The sequence below is a fragment of the Ictalurus punctatus genome, chromosome 11, assembly GCF_001660625.3.
Source record: "Ictalurus punctatus breed USDA103 chromosome 11, Coco_2.0, whole genome shotgun sequence".
In the NCBI taxonomy this organism is placed as follows: domain Eukaryota; kingdom Metazoa; phylum Chordata; class Actinopteri; order Siluriformes; family Ictaluridae; genus Ictalurus; species Ictalurus punctatus.
In genome coordinates, this window is record NC_030426.2 from 20,456,105 (window position 1) to 20,476,198 (window position 20,094).

The following is a 20,094-nucleotide window of genomic DNA, read 5'->3' on the forward strand; positions in this document are numbered from 1 at the left end:
GTGTGCTGCCTGAGCCTAAGTTTTGGACACACCGAGTTTCCCTCAGTGACGCTGTAATGGAAAATAATCTGCATAAGGACATTCATCCAAAAGAAATTGAATTGTGAATTCTGAGTAGAATTCTGAGTTTCCTAACCAATTTGGTGGTTGTTCTTCAGTAATTATTACGGCCGTTAAACTGAAGAGTAGCAAATAGCACTCCGTCATGGTTAAAGGCGACGATGAGCTATGAAAACCACCTGTAGAATACTTGCATGGGGTTGTTTCTGAGAGTGAGGGGGCATGTCAGAATTGATGGAAGAAAGGGAATATTTGAAGCATGTGTAAGCTGTGGGTTTGTTTGTGTTACAGCTCAGTCGTGGAAACGCTCTTGGACAGCTCTTGTATGCAAGGGTTTTAAGGCTGCCGTGTGTCAGACACGCAAGCCGTCCAGATGTTCTGGAGTCTTCAGACTCCACAGAGAGGATGTAACTGGTTGTGGAGATGTGCCTGGTTTCCGTTTCCCATCCCTACGTTAAAAGGACACGGCATTTCTCTGGCAACATAAACCACATCACGAAGCCAGTGGTGTGAGTGGGCCCAGAACATTTTTACCACTCATCTTGAAGTATGAATATTGTCTTGACCGGTGTTGTGATTCTTTTTAATGGCCTGCTTCAAGAAAGGTCATCTTGTTTGTCCTTCTGTAACCAAAGCAGTACATTTGTTGAAGGCATAACAGTGATCTGTCATCCCAGGCGACTATTAAATAAGTGATTTGAGATGATGCAGGTCTGGCTTGGGATGATCACGGGATCATAATGGGGGAAAGAATTGGTTTAAGAATCCGGTCCCTGTTTAACATCTGTGTTGTAAATCACAAGCCTTCAGTTACGGGCCGTAGAGCGCCACTGTAGTTTTAGTGTGTGCGCACAGGCCTAAAAATCTAAAGCAAATACACAAGAATAGTCAAAATAAGTATCTTTGTAGCCTAAGTTTGATAATGATTCAACTGATTCATGCTAAAATGTATCGCAATCATCGGTGGACACATTGAAATTTATTAGCTATCCCAGTGGGCTGGTAAACGTGCCAGTGTGCTGCTCTGTCCCAGCAAACCTAGCTGATTATGCTAAAAAGTGTTCATTAATGTCATGTTGAAGTGCATGGTGAGGTATTCGTCCAGTTACATTCATTACTACAGACTAAGGGAAACAAAAGCTTATATGATCATGTAGCACAGTGTGATAGCATCATTGGCAAACATTTCAGCTCTGGTGTTCTGTCTTCACGTCGCATGTAAAAGATATTATTTGAGCGTCTTTACTTTCTCTCTATGTATAACCATGAGGTGGCTTATTTAAGAGTGATCTGCTAGCAGGAGACTGCAATGAGCTTGGGTTCGTCAGTATTTTCACATGTCTGCGTGTTCCTAATTCTGAGAAGTTCATTCATCGGTCATTCACGTTAATTAGTCCTAGCAAAAATCGTTCTACAGTTAGTCAGATCAAGTCTCAGGTGATGTGTGTGGTGCAGCAGGTGGGGACCTATTATGCACAATTCACTTTTACCTGGTGTTTGAACATAAATTGTACCCTACAATGGTAAAAATCCACCCATTCCTTTTTTTTATGTTCCCCATAAATCATGAACAGCGTCTCAAAATGAGTCGTTTGCGTTTTCTATCCAACCTGACGTCATGTTGGAACAGGCCCCACCCACGACTGGTGATGGACACTGCCCTATTAGCGTAGCTCCTCCCCTGAGTAATCTGCACACAGTCCGCCATGTTCTCCGCCCTGGAGAAGCCACAGTGATGAGAAGGATGTCTCGGCTTCATAAGCGTTGTAAGTGTTCTGTTGTTGGCTGTAAGAATGAACATAAGAGCCTTCATGTACATTGGAGCCACTGATGACGCGATGGAGAAGTTTTATTTTTGAAGGAAATATGCCGCAATAAATAGCTAAATTCGTACATGTTTGTGCAAATCATTTCACACCAGTATGCAGGATTTGCTGAAATATGATTCTCAAGCATGGATCAGTACCAACTGTTCGTGATCCAGCTTCATATCCAGGAGACAAATGTGAATGTGTGCAAATCGCCTTTCCGAACGAACTTGTTAGAAGATTCCACGGCTAATGTGGCTGAAGTTACCATTGTCTCTGATTGTATTCCCAGAGACCAGAGCTATGTTGTTAATTTTATTTTTAACCTGAAAACACTTACTGTCTATATAACTCATACATACAGGGCTGAACACCGGTATTCATGGCTTCAGTCATATTGGGTTTGTTACCGTAGTATCCGAAGCACGAGCTGTAAAGGCACAGCACTCTTCCGGAAAGGGGGCGGTGAGAAGCGGCTCATTTGCATTTAAAGAGACGCACACGAAAACAGCATGTTTTTGTTTTCTCTGAAAAAGGAGCATTTACAGCAGGGTATAATAAATGACCCGTGTGCTATTTTGAGCTGAAACTTCAGACACTTTCTGGGGACACCTGAGACTTGTATTACATCTTGTAAAAAGGGGCGTAATGGGTCCTCTTTAAACATACACTATATAGCCAAAGGTTCGTGAATACCTGACTATCACTTGTACCTGTTTAACATCCAATTCCAGATTTAGTTCCATCTTTGTTGTTGTAATAACCTCCGATCTTCCGGCAAGGCTTTCCACTAGATTTTGGTGCGTGACTGTGGGGATTTGTGATCATTCAGCTACAAGAGTGTTAGTGAGTTCAGGCCCTGATGTTAGATGAGGAGGTCTGTGGTGCAGTCAGTGTTCCAGTTCATCCCAAAGGTGTTCAGTGGGGTTGAGGTCGGGGCTCTGTGCTGAACATCCTTGGCAAACCATGTCTTCATGGAGGTTGTGTTGTGTACAGGGGCACTGCCATGCTGGAAGATGTTTGCACCCCTTAGTACCAGTGAAGGGAAATTATAAAGCTACAGCGTACAGAGACTTTCGATATATGGGTGTGATGGTCAGGTGTCCACATACTTTTGACCATCCAGTGTTCACATCAAGTGAAAAACTGTTTTGCAAAATCCTTTTTTCTGGTTCGTGAACCTGTTTGTCCTCTGGGCAGCTCGTATTTCATGGACACGCAATGTTCTTGTCCAAGACGCTCGGGTTACTGAGTTAATTGGCGAACCAAAGCAAAATGCATAGAACAATCAAGAATACGAGTGGAACAGAGGCTGAAAACTGATTCATAACATGAACATCTACCTACTAGTTAGTCTACCAAGTACCTTCTCACAGAATCCCTAAAGGCCTGGATAGAACTAGAACGCTGTGGTGTTCTTTTGTTTCTGGGATGTCTTCACGACAGTCGTGAAAACAGTCTCATGGTCTGATGACGTGTTTTGGTTACTGCGCCTTCTTTAAACAAGTGATTACCCACCGAGGAAAATGTGTACTGTTCCACAGTTTAAAACCGAAATAACATTTGCCATCTGTTCTACCCAGGCCGTCTCTGGTTCTGTCTTCCCGCGCCTCCTTCTCTTTGTAAATCTGTGTGTTTTAGTTATGGCTGATGTTCATCATTCACCTTTCACTATTGACAAATGAATTGAGTGTTTTTACATGTGTGGAAGTCGGTTCTCAGGGACACACTGTTCTCTGACTGCTTATCCAGATGTGGATGTTGAATAAGCAGTGGTTTTCATGTAGATCCTCGTGTAGATCAGTCAGTGTTTGTATGTTCGAGACGCAACACTTAAGAGTTTTAGTTTTTCCACGTACACAAATGTTGGCAGAAACCTTCCTTTTATCAGATGAAGTCTGCATGACCGTGCCACTGTTTTATTAGTCATAACAAGACTAATGTTGGGAATAAACACACTATCACTCTGGCATGTATTTTCCTGCCCATGCACTGAACTTTGGCAGCATTTGTGAAATAGAAGTCTGAATCATTCAGTGTGATTTATGAAGGAGTTTTGTTCAGTGGAGTTAATGGTGTACACCAAAGTTGTTTTGAACAATGGACGCGTTTTCTGAATTAAATCATAAACTTGGCGTTTCTCACACGCCATGTCCGTAGACAACTCACCAATTAATCTGTGAATGTGCAAGTAGAAATTACCCCCAACCCACCCTGGTACACTGGTGATACATGGCCTGAATGAGAGTTTTTGGAGCATAGGTTTGTGCGTTATTGTTGCTCCCCTCATCGTGATTTGCCTTGAGGAAAAATCGATTTAACGATTGAAGAAAAACAGAGTCACAAAGAATACCCTGCTACAGTCGAGTATCTCTATCAGTTTTCCACCAAACCATTTTGTTCACATTTAACGTTGTTGTGCAAGTATACACTAAGTGCAGCCTCTCTTTCCCTCTCTCCCTCCCTCTTGGATCATTCATGAACCAGAATCATTCTGGACCAGAACAGCATGGTGGAAAAGTACGTTGTCCCAAACAACAACATAACAAGTCTGCACTTCTCTATGGGCATGTTGGAAGAGAGCGTCCCGTAGGCCATCCGGAAAAGTCGGAAGAAGTTGAGTGTTATATGGGCCGAGAGTAGCATGGCGGTGAAGGAGTCCGTGGTTGCTGGTGGCTGCACAAAGAATAACAATACCCCCAGGCTGGCCAGGGACCTCCACGAGAGCATGTTTGCCAATAGTGCTTCGCTTTGTGAGGTTGAATCCTGCCTCATCCACAAGGATGAACTCGTGCACGAAAAAACGCAGCTCTTCCTGAGTTCCTGAGGAACCCGGTACACTGGTTTCATGCATACATGGTTGTGCCGATGGATGCGATCAATTGTTGAAATGCTGACTCTCTCTATTTTGGAAAATGTCATCGTCTTCAGTAATTCTTGCCTGAGGTGTATGAGGTTGTTTACCATGACCATGTTCACGATGGTGTTGACTTGGTCCTCAGAAAAAATGCTTCGTCTACAACAAACAACCGCTTGTCTTTCAATTCTCCACACAAACAACAGTTGTTTGACATTGTCACACATTATTGACAACATGGATCCTCAACTTCATGTCATTTTCTTGTACTGTCTGCTACTGTACTGCATGTAGTTTAATGGTACGTATAGCACAAAAACTTCATAGTATGGTTTTAAAGTCGGATGTTTGTTTAGACCTTTGGCAAAGAAGTGTGAGAGGACCAGGGAAATGCGGTAAAAAGGGTAAATAGTGTTTATAGACTGGGGTACATGGCCTTTCTGCTGGGAATTGGCAGAAGGGTTTCGTGAGGATGGCTTACACTACCAGTTTTTGTGTGTTAGCAGTTGAGAAAAACTGTATGAAGAGAAAAAAAATGCAATCTGAAGGTTGTACAAAGTGACCTTAAAAAGCGATCATCCACCATCTTGTTTGTTTTGAGTTGAATGGGTCGCATGACTAAACCTACATAATTTTTTAATCTCCGCTTTTGCTGGACAAAAACGCCGTCTCCGTGTGGATGGAAGGCCAAAATTTAGAGAAAACGATGGGTGTTGAAGTTTATCCGGATTAACATGGATTTAGCCTTAGGGTATCAACGTCTTAGCCCTTTTCCAATCCAGCTTCTTATGTATGAAGCCTCATAGGCCAGCCAAATGAATTACTTTCATGGTCTCAAACCAAAGCGTTAATCGGTTTACATTCAGAACATTCTTATGAAGCACTATGTTTAGCTTCTACACCTTTTTCAAAGTGCTGTTAGTAAAAACACGTGAATAACTTGCAAGATATGGATAAAATCTGACCGTATCAGAGTATCTTAGCCATCTCTTAATGATTAGTAATCCATGGTCGGTGTTCTCGCTTCCATGTAAAGACAAAGATGGATAAAACTTACAATATCATCTTGCATGTTTTGACATGAGTCTTTTATGAATGATCTAGTATTGCTTTATATATAATATTTATGCAATGCTAATGTTAGTGTTATAAAATCATTATGTAGTTCCCTTTCAAATAACATGTTACCAGGAAAAGAATAAATCCTTCCATCCATTTTCTCTTCCGCTTATCCTACACAGGGTCTCGGGGAGCCTGGAGCTTATCCCAGGAGACAAGCTCCTGCACAAGGCAGGGGGCACCCTGGATGGGGTGCCAACCCACTGCAGAAGAATAAATCAGAATTGATATATCGCATACATTGTGATCCATCCCATAATCCTGTTGGAACATGCTCTTATATTTTCTGACACCGGTTTAAGTCATATTTTCCATTGAGATGTTCCATGTTTGTTAAAAGAATGCAGCAAAACAGCTGCAGTGTAAATCAATAACTGTTGCTGCTGCAGTGACCGGTTTTTATGGTCCATCTGTTTCACATGATTCATGCTCTCAATGTAATCTTACTGTTTCGTTTAATCACTTTAGGTAGTATTTGTAATGTTTCACTAATCTCTCTCTTCCTCCCTCTCTCTCTCCCCCCCTCGGTCTGTCTCTCTCTCTCTCTCTCTCTCTCTCTCTCTCTCTCTCTCTCTCTCTCTCTCTCTCTCTCTCTCATATATGTAGAAGGAGGTTGTGGTGCAGCCTACCCTGCTCTTTCGAAAGCTGAGTAACCCTGACTTATCCACCGCTGCAGGAAAGACCAAACTCCAGCGGCAACTCAGCCAGGATGAGAGCCGAGCCCGCCGCAGCAGCATGGCCGCTGGCCTAACTGGTAAGAAAAACACACACACACACACACACACACACAGATATATATATATAAATAAATGTTGTTATATGCACTTCCCCCACATTTTCTCTCTGAAGTACACTTGGAGTTCTAGCCTTAAGATCTGGTGAAGACATTATCATCATCCTCTTGAATACTCAAACCCAGCCTCACCATTACAAATCCCATTACAGCGAGAATGCAGTAACTGAGAAGCATACAAAAACTAAAATGTGGCTTCAAGACCTTATATCTAAGGATAAGAGAAATTTCACAACATACAGCTATTTCTTTGCTAAGATCTTTGTATGTATGCATGTTTGTATGTTAGGGAAGCAGCTCCTGCCTCTGTCCAGCAGCATGCACAGCGGTGTGAGTCAGCTGGCTTGGCAACAGCAGGCAGGAGAAGCAAACAACCTCATCCGCATGAGGAACCAGACACTGGGTCAGTCCGCGCCGTCTCTCACTGCAGGACTGGTGAGTGTGTTCTCACACACAGATATACTCTCACACAAGCCCATGACTCAACGTGAACATGCAAGAGCCTGCTTATGGATTTGGCAAAGATGACGACTGAAAACTAGCCCAGTTAGTAGCTAATGAGACTAAAAGTCTTAACGATGTGTGCTCCAGAGTTTTTCAGCATGGGTACTGTAGAAGGATCATGGGGCATCATGGCTTAGAACGGTCAGTTTCTGATGTTTGTGGAGATTTGGATAACTATTAAATTATCTAGCTGGATTGGCTCATCACAGGCTGGATGATGGACAATAACAGCACAATAACGTCAGGGCTCACCATGCTCAGTTATTACATTAAAGTCAGAGTGGTTTGAAAAGGACTACTATTATACATATTAATCTCCTGGGCAAAAAACGCAAAAATTACGCTTTTAATAGTCAAATCATTGGTCAAGAATTAAACGAATGTTCTCCTGAGACTTCCTGTGCCACCATTCCCTCATTTACTTTTGCTGCAGTTTGGGCTAAAAGCTAGAAACGGGGAAATTTACTTATATAGTCTTTGTGTACGCAGAGGTACACATCATGGTAATGATTAAAATGTTTGTAAAATGCACACGGACATATCTGAATGCACAAAATTAATATAAAGTAAAAAAGTTAGTTAAATAAAAAGCTGTCAGAAAGTTTACGCACAAGGCTTAAACTTTTAATGAAGTCAAATGGAAACACTATCCCATACTAAATTACTTTGTCTATTTAATTCTTGCTAATTTCATGACTAATTATTTTTATTATTATTATTATTATTATTATTATTAGTAGTAGTAGTAGTAGTAGTAGTAGTATTGGTATTATGCATATTTTATTGTAATTAGGTCTTTATTGTTGTTGTTATTAATGTAAGGCCTCTTCAGATTAGACTAGATTCAGACTAGTTTTACATCGGGCTGCACAATTAATTGAATATTGATCGCGATTACGATTTTGACTGCCCACGATTACATGAACATGATCGACTGTGAGATTGACGTTTAAAGTCCGACCTGATAGTAAACTCCACTGCAGATCAAATCAAGTGCCTCCTAAACTTACAGCCAATCACCATAGAGCGGCGCCAAGATGATGTCATTTTGTAACGACAGTACCCGAAAATGAGTTAGCATTTTAGCCCTTCCGGTTCCATCGCAAAGTCAGTGGTTTTTTTTAAAATGGGATTTTGGTTAAAAGCCTGAAATAAGGCCTGTGGTGAACAAAAGCTCAAAATATTTTCACGTTTTATTCTACGACATAAAACACACCAGTAAAACCCCACAAAAGCTTTTACGTGTATTAAAAAAGGCGGTTGCTGACTGTCACGTTGAGGGTTTAGGATGGATGCAATTGCAGATAAGAGCTTTATTGAAGAGAGGCAGACAAATCCAAAACGTGAAACCATAGCGTGGTTAAAAACGAGCAAAAGGTCAGGCGATCGGCAGACGGGCATAAACAAGTAAACAATAATCAAACAACGACTTCGAGAACAGGATCAAAACTATGAGCCGTGAAACTATGAATAAAATGCTTGGTACACTGAAAACTCGCACAAAAATGACAAACGTAATTAAGAGTGAACACAAAACATCTGAGACTAATGATGACACGTACGGGAACAACCAATGACAATGCAGGGGCGGAGACAGGTCAAAAATCATAAATGCACATGTAGAAAGTAAACAAATTCACTGTCACTAAAAGAGCGCACTGCACTAACGCGAGGGGAAATCATGACATTAACATGTTGCTAAATGGAACTACAGACGTTATCGGGGACATTAAACGTCATCACGCCGAGCAGGAAAAAACTTTGTAGATAAACTGGTGCAGGTGCGCTGTGCACAATTCCCAAAAAAAGTGGATGAAGATTCCTCCACAGAGTAAATCTGTATTATGGAAAATGTTTTAAATAAAGTTTGGAAAAGTTGTGGGAAGCTCGGTGATGGTGACGTTGAAGTCGAGCGACCGTGGTGTAGTTCGTTTATAGCGTACGGTTCGCTGTTTATTTCTGCAGATTGTATTTACGCTTCAGACTTCATACAAATCGTGTTCATTTATAAAAATTATCTTGATGCACAAAACGTGTTAGTATTGTAAACTTGTGTTGATCAGAGATTATTTTTTTTGCAATAATCCAAAAGCCTATGGGAAAAGCCTATTGGGTTTTTGTCACCCCTGTGCCACCGCTCTATTGGGTGATTTGTCTGCGTCTCTCCTCCCGTAAACCCCGTTATTGCCTTTTCTGCATACGCCTGAATTGTTTTCATTTGGTTGCATATTGTTATATTTGATGAATATTTTCATTTAGTTGATGGCATTTTTACTTATCCCATAATTTGGGCACAATTTAATTGATATTTTGCTTCTACGAGATGATGCACTTGAAGGATCAGTCTAATTTGATGCAAAGATTTGTACATGAGCATGAATGTAGCATAACATGGAGGTGAAAGCAGCGGTCCGTTTATTTAAATGTGAAAGTGCAATAAAAATACGTTGTCCCTAAAATCAACGAATAATCGTGATCTCAATATTGGTCAAAATAATCGTGATGATAATTTTGGACTTAATCGTGCAGCACTAGTTTTACATGGCGAGGCAGGGTGATATTTGCCGGAGTATCTCAGCTATTTCAGTCCTGAGAGAATCAGTCATTATTTCCAGACTGCACGTGCGCATGTCTGTATTTTCCCTTCTATAAAATAACAGTAGAAATAAACCCATGTGTTATACAGTATATCCCATTCAAACTGATATGTAGGTAAAGATTTCATTATATTTTATGGAAAAGGTTTTTTTTTTTTTTTTGCTCCATCATCAATCATTATTACTCCTATGTCCTCTGGCAACTTTAACCTAACAGCTGTATATTAACACACAATCTTATCTTGTCTGAATAGGACATTAGACTAAATACATCCAGACTTTTGGCATTTTGTGCAGAATGAAACACTTCCAGTATTAAGGCGTGTTGCATGATGATGTGAATGATGGTCATCTTTCTTTCATGAACAAATCCCATGGTGATTTTATGGCGTGAATAGATGTGTGAAGGCTTTGTTTGCTCCACGGATGTGCCAAAGCCTGGTTCGGAGGATACACGCATGGCGGCCAATACGAAACCACAGCTTGTGACGATGGTTCATTTTCTCTAGCAGATGACCTTTAGGTGCTATTTATCCGTAACTGATTTTGGTCTCCAGATATGTATTCAGTTTCTATTAATGCAAATGCAAGCTGCATGCAGTTTGCCTGTGTGTGAGGATGTGTGATATAATTTACATGCCCTTTTGAAGGGCAGCTTTTATTGTTTCTCCTGCGCGAACACACACGATCCAGCTCATGGAGACAGATGCTGGAAATGAGCTGATGAGGAGATGCCGGTGTGTTGATGCGGAAGCATAATGCTGGAATCTTTTTAGAGATAATGTGGTGTAGATCTGTAATATGGTGTGTGTGTGTGTGTATATACATTTTATACACAAGTGTGTGTGTGTGTGTGAGTGTGAGTGTAAAACTGCTGTGACCTACAAAGGAGTCAGATGTGTTGTTACAGTAGAGTATCATGCATCGTGTCACGTAGAGCTCTATGTCTACACCTGCTGGCTGCTTCTGGTACTGCATAAGCATTCATCAGAAACTAGACCTGCGCTTAATCATCAATACTTTTACATTTAGGACTTTTTCCAGACGCTCTTATCCTGTCCTCTAAAACGAGAATGAGTGTGGACACATGGATTTTCAGTGGAATATAATAACAAACACTGACACAGTATACAGTGCTGGTCAGAAGTGTCACTGATATGTACAGTAATGTGGTTCCAAAGCCGATGAGTCCCATCGCTCAGATGAAAGGTTCCTCGTGTAATAGACCTACGTTTTATTGTGGTATCTCATGAGCTTCTCGTGACACACACAGCATTGTGCTTCTGAAAAAGTCCAAAGGCCTATTTTTTTTAAAACTTAGTCCATCTGTGAAGGTCACCTTTTTCACACTTTGTAGGTTGCTTCAGCAGGATTTCTAAATGTATCTGCCTGTTTCTTTTTTGTTATTGTTTTTTTTATTAAATGAAGTAGAATTAAAATGCCTTATTTTTTCCTGCTTCTTGTGCTGGCTCCTTTATTTTATGACCTTTTTATTTATTTAAATCTTTTTGTTTGCTCTCATGCTTTTTGGCTGAATGTGTAGGAATAAATAATGCCTTGAGAATGAACTGAACTGAATAGCTATTAAATAAGATAAATATTGTTTTAAGGTAATTGAAATTGGTCTTTATGTGTTTTAAATTCAATTCAGTTTTATTTGTGTAGCTCTTTTAACACTCTACATTATGACAAAGCAACTTTACAGAAATTATATATATATTTAATGTGTGTGTGTGTGTGTGTATATATATATATATATATATATATATATATATATATATATATATATATATATATATATATATATATATATATATATATATATATATATATATATATATATATATATACATACATACATACATACATACATACACACACACACACACACACACACACATATATGTATATATGTATATACACACACACATACATAGACACATACACATATATACATATATACATATATGTGTGTGTGTGTGTGTGTGTATGTATGTATGTATGTATGTATGTATGTATGTATGTATGTATGTATGTATGTATATATATATATATATATATATATATATATATATATATATATATAAAAATACATACACACACACACACACACACATATATGTATATATGTATATATGTGTATGTGTCTATGTATGTGTGTGTGTATATATATATATATATATATGTGTGTGTATATATATGTATGTATGTATGTATATATATAAAAATATAAATTCATTTCTGTAAAAGAAAACGCAAAGTATGAGAGTGAGTCAAATGACAACCTTAAATTAGAGTCCAGACACGTTAAGCACTTGAACGCTTGCATTAATTGAAATGGATAATTAAGTAGGAAGATGATGCACAGTGTTTATTAAAATTGTTTTTTTTTAAAAAATGTTTTTGTTTGGCTCACCGTTGTATATTTAATTTCGGTTCAGTTCCACCATACGTCAGTAGGTGGCACTGTTGTTTACTTTGTGACTCTGAGTCAGTGGAGGCACAATGCTGAAGAGATTCAGAAGCTTTATAATGCAGTCATTCACTCCTCACTGCAGCGTGTGAGCATTAATATACAAACACTTCAGCAAGCAGCCTTGAACAGAGCTGACTGCAGACGAGACCACGCATACAAACGAACTGATGTCTGTGACATTGTTGACATTTTTCATTTGCTATCAAGAGCAAAGAACAAGCCAGGGAATTATGTGCTCATTAATTATGAGGCTTTATGGTGAATGTCAGATTTAGATTTGGGATTGAGCTTCATTTGGAAATGTCAGGATAAAGCAGAAATGCGTAATGCAGGTGCTGGACTCTTTAGCCTAGTGATTCTCGTTGGACTGAAACCGATTTTACATGTTCTGTAATTCATGCAATAAATAATTTATTCTGAATCTAATGTTAAAATTAGAATTGTATACAAGCATTAAAAGCATTATTTCTATCTTAAATACATGGCAAACAAGTACCTGTTGGCTTTAGTGGTATATATTTACATAGTTGTATATATTTCTTTCATATACAACGTCATCCTGTAAAGTATCCATCCTGAAAGCATTATACATTGTGAAACTTTCCATTACTTTGCTGTACACTTGATCTGTAGTGCATTATGGGTAATAATGTAGTGCTCTATCCTGGTAATGAGTCTTTGTCCACTTAAAGCTTTGACAATGCTTCAAAACAGGGATTAGAAATGTTACAGGGAATGAAAATGAAACCCCAGAAATGATTATTTTCATATTTTCCATGGACAGAATCTATCATGAGAACGAATTGCTCCAGAGTGAAAAGGTTATTTTCATTTTTTCTTTCAGTGTGATTTCAAGAAAGTATAGCCTAGCCCTTATGTTCTTCCAGTAGTCCAGCATTTCTCTCCTGTGTAAATCACTTTCTGCACACCTGGCTACAAGAAGATATGATGTTAGAAAGCTTTTATAGCCTTTATTTTTTCTTCCTTTCCCCAAGAATGGGTAAGACTATTTTCATACAAGCAACAAATCACACTGCAGAGTGTTATTTATATTTATATTTATATTTATATGCTCGGCTTCTTGTAAGCAGGGTAGGCTCTCTTATGTAAATATTCTTATTAACCATTTAAAAAAATTTCATTTCAAGTGGTTTCCAACTGAAGAGGGGGGTGTGGACCGCTGGAGTGGGGTCATAAAATGATTGTTTCTGCTGGCAAACCAAAATGAATGATAAATCATTTCTAATCCCTTGTTACAAAATGTCTGCATTGTAGAAAGCACACTTTATGGAATACAGTGAATGAATGAAGATATGGCTAGCTATAAAAAAAGCTAGTTCACTATAAAACAGCTCTGAAACAAAACGCAAATTAACCAGTAGCCACTAGCTCAAGCCCATCGGGTGATTTAAAAACAGCCCACACACCTGTGTAATGTGGAAACAACGATCAGGAAAAAGTCTTTTCAACCTCAGTTTGTTTTCTCGTTACAGCTGAAAAGATTTTTTCACCTTTTTGATTTCTGTGACTTTTATATTGTTTTGTGTCTAGATTGTATTTGCTTTTGTTTGGTGTAAAATTGTATGAGAAGTAGACAATATGTTGTAGTAAATATTTTAAAGCTATTTATTCAGAAGCAGGAAGTTTTACTCGCCAAGTGTACAAGGAGTCGACAGACCCTCAGACTATCGATACTCCTCGGTGTACACGACATGATACTTATTCACTGTCGTCTCGGTGTACTGTAATGATTTTCCCGACCCTAGCCCTCACTCTAGTTCCGTACAGGTCTGTGAGTGTCCTCATTTACTCTGCCTGCGCTCATCAGCAACCATTTTATCATCGCAGTTTAGTACCTTGTAGCTTAGTACACTGTAGTTTAGCATACTGTAGTTTAGAGTGTTTTAGTTTGAATCATTTAGAACATTTAGTTTCATACATTTGTAGTTTGGTACATTGTAGTTTCGAACATTGTAGTTTAGTGCACTGTAGTTTATAATTTTTTTTTTTACGTTGTAGTTTGGAACATTTTAGAACATTTAGTTTCATACATTTTAGTGTTGTAGTTTGGTACACTGAAGCTTCGTGCACTGTAGTTTATACATTTTTCAACATTGTAGTTTGGAACATTTTTAGAAAATTTAGTTTCATACGTTGTAGTTTGGTATGTTTTAGTTTTGAACATTATAGTTTAGTGCATCGTAGTTTATAATTTTTTTTTTTTACGTTGTGGTTTGGAACATTTTAGAACATTTATTTTCATACATTGCTGTTTAGAACACTGTAGTGTTTCAATGCTGCAGTTTAGTACACTGTAGTTTTGAATGCTGCAGTTTAGTACACTGTAGTTTTGAATGCTGTAGTTTAGTACAGTGTAGTTTTTAATGCTGTAGTTTAGTACGCTATTTGAGTGCTGTAGTTTAGTACACTAGTTTTGAATGCTGCAGTTTAGTACACTGTAGTTTTGAATGCTGTAGTTTAGTACAGTGTAGTTTTTAATGCTGTAGTTTAGTACGCTATTTGAGTGCTGTAGTTTAGTACAGTGTAGTTTTGAATGCTGCAGTTTAGTACACTGTAGTTTTGAATGCTGTAGTTTAGTACACTGTAGTTTTGAATGCTGTAGTTTAGTACGCTATTTGAGTGCTGTAGTTTAGTATACTGTAGTTTTGAATGCTGTAGTTTAGTACAGTGTAGTTTTTAATGCTGTAGTTTAGTACACTATTTGAGTGCTGTAGTCTAGTACACTGCAGTTTTGAATACTGTAGTCTAATACACTGCAGTTTTGAACATTCTATTTATGCTATTTTAGAATGCTGTAGTTTAGTACAGTGTAGTTTTTAATGCTGTAGTTTAGTACGCTATTTGAGTGCTGTAGTTTAGTACACTGTAGTTTTGAATGCTGTAGTTTAGTACACTGTAGTTTTGAATGCTGTAGTTTAGTACAGTGTAGTTTTTAATGCTGTAGTTTAGTACGCTATTTCAGTGCTGTAGTTTAGTACACTGTAGTTTTTAATGCTGTAGTTTTTAATGCTGTAGTTTAGTACACTATTTGAGAATGCTGTAGTTTAGTACACTGCAGTTTTGAATGCTGTAGTTTAGTACACTGTAGTTTTGAATGCTGTAGTTTAGTACGCTATTTGAGAATGCTGTAGTTTAGTACAGTGTAGTTTTGAATGCTGTAGTTTAGTACTCTGCAGTTTTGAACATTCTATTTATTATGCTATTTTAGAATGCTGTAGTTTAGAACATTGTACTTTAGTACACTAGTTTACAACAGTGTAGTTTGGCACATTGCAGTTTTGTACATTGGTATTTAGAACATTGTAGTTTAGTACATTTGTTGTTTTGAACATGGCAGTTTAGTACACTATTCTACAGCACTGTATTTTGGTACACTGTAGTTTATTGCAGTGTAGTTTAGTACATGGTGTTAAGTGGCGAGTAGATTTTTAAACATTATTCTCTCAGTGCAAAAAAGAAGTTGGTGATCTTACAATACTACTTATCTACTTATCTCCAGTAATTCTGTACTTTTTTCTTTTCTTCTATAATTGTGTGCGTTGCTTTTTCTGTTCTAGGGTATTTCTATACTTTACTTTTTTTTTGTTCTTTGCTAATTCTTAACCTGTTCTTCTTTGACTACTTCTTCTAGTAGTATTTTTATTGATCAGTGTCGGTGAGTGGTCATTTCTAATCCCCAGACCCTAAGGGCATCCTGATCTCCTGCAGTGGAGCTTTAATGTTTGATAAGTATCTGAGAGAGAGTGGCTGGGGCATACACACGGGCACCACACAGGATGGGCAGATGGTGTTTACTGTGCAGCCCCTACCATGCAGCCTCGTGTGTGTGTGTGTGTGTGGGGGGGTGTGTGTGTGTGTGTGTACACAAGGATTAGATTTTTGTGCAACTATCATACTGCTAAACTGAGACGCTTGGGTGGCGTAGAACGCTTAATAAATAAAACACCATCTTGTGTGCAAAGCTGGAACAACATTTTGTTTTCTGGTACCTTTAAAATCACCTGTGTCCATATGTGACATGTGGGATATGAACAGAATACACAGAGGATGGTTTGAAGTGCTCTGTGGTGTGCTCAATTTGCACATACTGCAACACTGATACTATATTCTCCAATTTATTTTGGCTTCCAGTGAAATGTGCCGCTAGTTTTTAGCCTGTAGAGACTGCACTGTATTAAAGACGAAATTCTCCGAGGAGTCTTCTGCCTCAGGCTCATCCCAATTTATGCATGATATTCACGCAGAGAGAGAGGGAGAGAGAGAGAGAGAGAGAAATCCAAATATTACTGCTTGATTGATCCTTTAAAATTCATTTGAAAAGGGATGGTAAATTGAAAGAGAATGCCTGTCATTAACATTTAGAAATTTGCATCTGATTTGCATATTGTGTGTGGTGGTGGTGTTGCTGTGATGGAACGTGAATAAAAATATTCTTTTCTTTTTTGTCGTCTCCTGCCTGACGTTTTCTATTTGCATTCCTTTACCTTGTGAATAAATTTCATAAGGCGGTTAGAAGTGTGAAGCGTCGTCATTAAAAACCGAAATACTTGACATAATAGTGAACCTTTTTTTTTTTTTTTTTTTTTTTTCCTTCCTCATCCGTTTCTTTCCTTTTTTTTTTTTTTGCTCATTTGTGCCTGTGACTTTACAGAACAAACCCTTTTAATATGGACCTCATTTGTCATGTCTGCCATACGCAGGCAGTTCATCTTTGGACATTTTAGTCGTTTTGAGTAGACTCTGAGCCTATTAGACTACTCAAAGTAAGCTTCTGGGGGAAAATGGTCCATAAACTGCACCTAAAGCAGAACTTCTTTCATGAACGAAGCAAGCATGGAGCACACTGAAGTGATTTGAGATGTTTTATTAAAAAAAAGAAGTCTTTTTCAGTTTCTGTTTTGAAAACTTTTACTAAAACTGGTTTTATCCAGAGCAAAACCTGAAAATTGAGACTCTTCTCCACGGATTGTGAGTCTAGACTAATTCGTTTCCATTAGCAATAGCGTTTCTGACCGAACATGCGAGGAAAGGACTTTTCAAAGACTCTTCAGAAAGCAGGTCTTTTTCAAGGACGCGGTCTGTTTTTTCACTTCATTTGGAAATATGCATTATGAATAATTTATTTGTAAGACTTGTCTGTTTTGCAGACGCGCTGTCAGAGTAGGTGATGTTTAAATCTGTTCATCTTTCTTGCCTGTTCCATATCTCTCGCCCAGTTCCTGTTTTCTAACTGATTCTTTTGTACGCTTTCTTTTAGTATCTAACGTTCCTCTCCATTAGCCTCTAATAGAATCGGTCCTGTGGCTGAGCTCCTGCGACTTCCTCGTGTGAAATTATGAAGGCTTCAGGTTCTACTTTAAATAGCCCCCCCCCCCCCCCCCCCCCCCCCCTCAATTGGTAAAGGACCGTTAACCCGCTTGAGGAATCATGACTCACTCTCTGCACTACAAAGATAAAAAAAAAAAAACACAGCACATCCATACCAAAAGAAAAAAAAATACATGAAAAAAGGCTTCTGCAAATGGAGTTCATAAAGAAGCGCAAGCTAGCTACACTTAACTTAAAACGTCATATTGCATTAGCGGTAATGGTGTTCAGCCCTTCCTGCGAATTCATGCTGGACCATACTTTTGTAGAAGATTCAATAGATGCTTTTACAGGGAACGATCTCCTCGCTGTAAGAGGAGGTACTGTACTTGTTTGATGCTGAGATGCTACTTTTCTGTTATGAATGTTTTGTTAAATGTCTCCAAGCTGTGCGCATGTCATTATAAAAGCCACGTTTAGGAAGGCTGAAACAGCTACTTTACAAAACAAATTTCATGATCAGTTAGCTGGTCTGTTGTGCAGCATGCTGTAACGCCTGTCCTTAATGTCCTTAGTGTGTACCGTAATGTACACACTATAGTATATTTTATATATATATATGATAAATAGCCTAAAGTATGTGGACATGACCATCACACTCGTATGCATTTCTTCCCCAAATTGTGGCCATGAAGTTGGAAACACACAATTGTATAGAATGTCTGTCTTTGTATTCTGTAGCTTTAAGATTTTCCTTCACTGGAATTAAGGGGTCAAGCATGTTCCAGCATGACACTGCCCCTGTTCACTAATCGAGCGCTATACAGACATGGTTTTCCAAGCTTGAAGTGGAAGAATCTTCCACTTGTCGTTTGTCATTGTGCTTTGTTTGTTTTTCATCTTCCCTTCATTGATCTTTTGCATTCTTCACTTTTTCTCTGTACATTTTGAGTCAATGTCATTTCATTTTTTGTTCCTCATTGCTGTGACCTTTAGAGACTGACGTATTTGCTGGATTCAGAGTTTAACTGACTAAAGAGTTCATTCCTCAGCTGTATTTCTGCACATTCGGTTACTAAAAGTATTTTAGATTAATGTTTTTTTTTTTTTTTCCTACCGAGCCTGCCCTTTTCCTCCCTCAAGGTCTCTTTTTCCTCCCTGTGGTGAAGTCCTTCCTTCTTGTTTCGGTCCACACAGCAATTAAGATGCACATGAAAAATTAAAGGCTCGACATGAGCGCACAGTTTGAGTGTGGATATGAATATCTAAGCGCAGCATTGCTTACTGCTTCTGGTGGATAATTTTCCAGAAATAATTGACAGACCCCTCCTGAGTATTTTTCCTCTTTGTTCCTTAAGACCATGTTAAATAAGACTGAAGGCTTAAATGAGCTCGACACTCTTTGTTCTCTTTTGTTATTAAGTTAATAAAATATGTACTTGCCCTTCTAATTGACCCTTTACTGATGCATATAGAGCTGGAATTTGACCTTGTTTGATCTGCTTTGTCCACTTCATTCATGTATGATATATCTGTATCGACATTTCTCTTTTAGCCAAGCTTTCCTCTGGGGCTATTGTAGCAAATAAACGTTTAAAAAAATCTCTGATCTGCGAAAGGCGTATTCACGTTCCAGCTCTGGAATGCAGTCATGACACGTCCATGTGTCCTTTCCTAGGATTGTTTTCTCTATATTATTAATGAGATCATTTATGAGATACCTACATTCATAATGCCTGGTATTTTATATTATATACGATTATAGCCAGTTTAAAGCGTAAATGCCACAGGTCACATCATCCTTAGCTTGTACTGAGTGTCACATTGTAGTTAGGAACTAATTCAGAGATATTCAAACTACAACCCCAAGGGTATGGTATGATTGGTCGGTTTGGGGGTAGTGAGTTCTCGTCCTTCTTTAAGGGGCAGTTTGTTTTACAGCAGTGGAATAAACCACAAACAAGATAGACAAATACACCAATTATACATTAACAAGTAAGGATCACCATCTCAACAACCTAAAAACTACCTTTTCCTATTTAAGTAAACAAAGAAATAAAACATGGTACAAAAGAAAATTTGAATCTGTTTGCTTTAGCTAAAGGGACTCGGACGCTATGCAGAGACCCTGAAGGTAAAGTCTGGAATGCGACATGAAGAGGATGAGAGATGTCGGATTTAAAGTAGTTTGCTTTCCTAAGTACCTGCTTATTAAATAAGTCTGACAACCCAGGCGGTTTCCCTCCAAACTCTTTACTACAAGTATTTACAATCCTCACCAGTGCATTTTTTCAGTGAACTTTTAAGGAGGCGAACCAATAGATGAATGAGAATGTTAAAAAGGATTCAATGTAAACCCTATATATAAAAAAAAAAAACAATCATCAATGTCCTATCAATATGGAATTGAGCTAATTTCCTCAGATTAAAAAAAAAGTCTTTGCTGAATCATTTTCAAAATGTAGTTTATAATCGGTTATTATAGTGCCTAAATACTAATAACATTCACTAATTCAATAGATTGGTCTTCAATAAAGGCACTTGAGGTAGCT

The 20,094-nt window shown here is 38.4% G+C and overlaps 1 protein-coding gene across 2 annotated transcripts in view; it reads left to right on the forward strand.

The window, feature by feature from the left end:
* The window catches only part of mast2 (microtubule associated serine/threonine kinase 2), a 153,001-nt gene that overhangs the window by 29,323 nt on the left and 103,584 nt on the right, over positions 1 to 20,094 (forward strand). For both annotated transcript variants that reach the window (XM_017479805.3, XM_017479806.3), the window contains exons 2-3: positions 6,451 to 6,598; positions 6,927 to 7,072. In XM_017479805.3, coding sequence (XP_017335294.1) covers positions 6,451 to 6,598; positions 6,927 to 7,072 — 294 coding nt within the window. The remainder of the gene's footprint in view (positions 1 to 6,450; positions 6,599 to 6,926; positions 7,073 to 20,094) is intronic.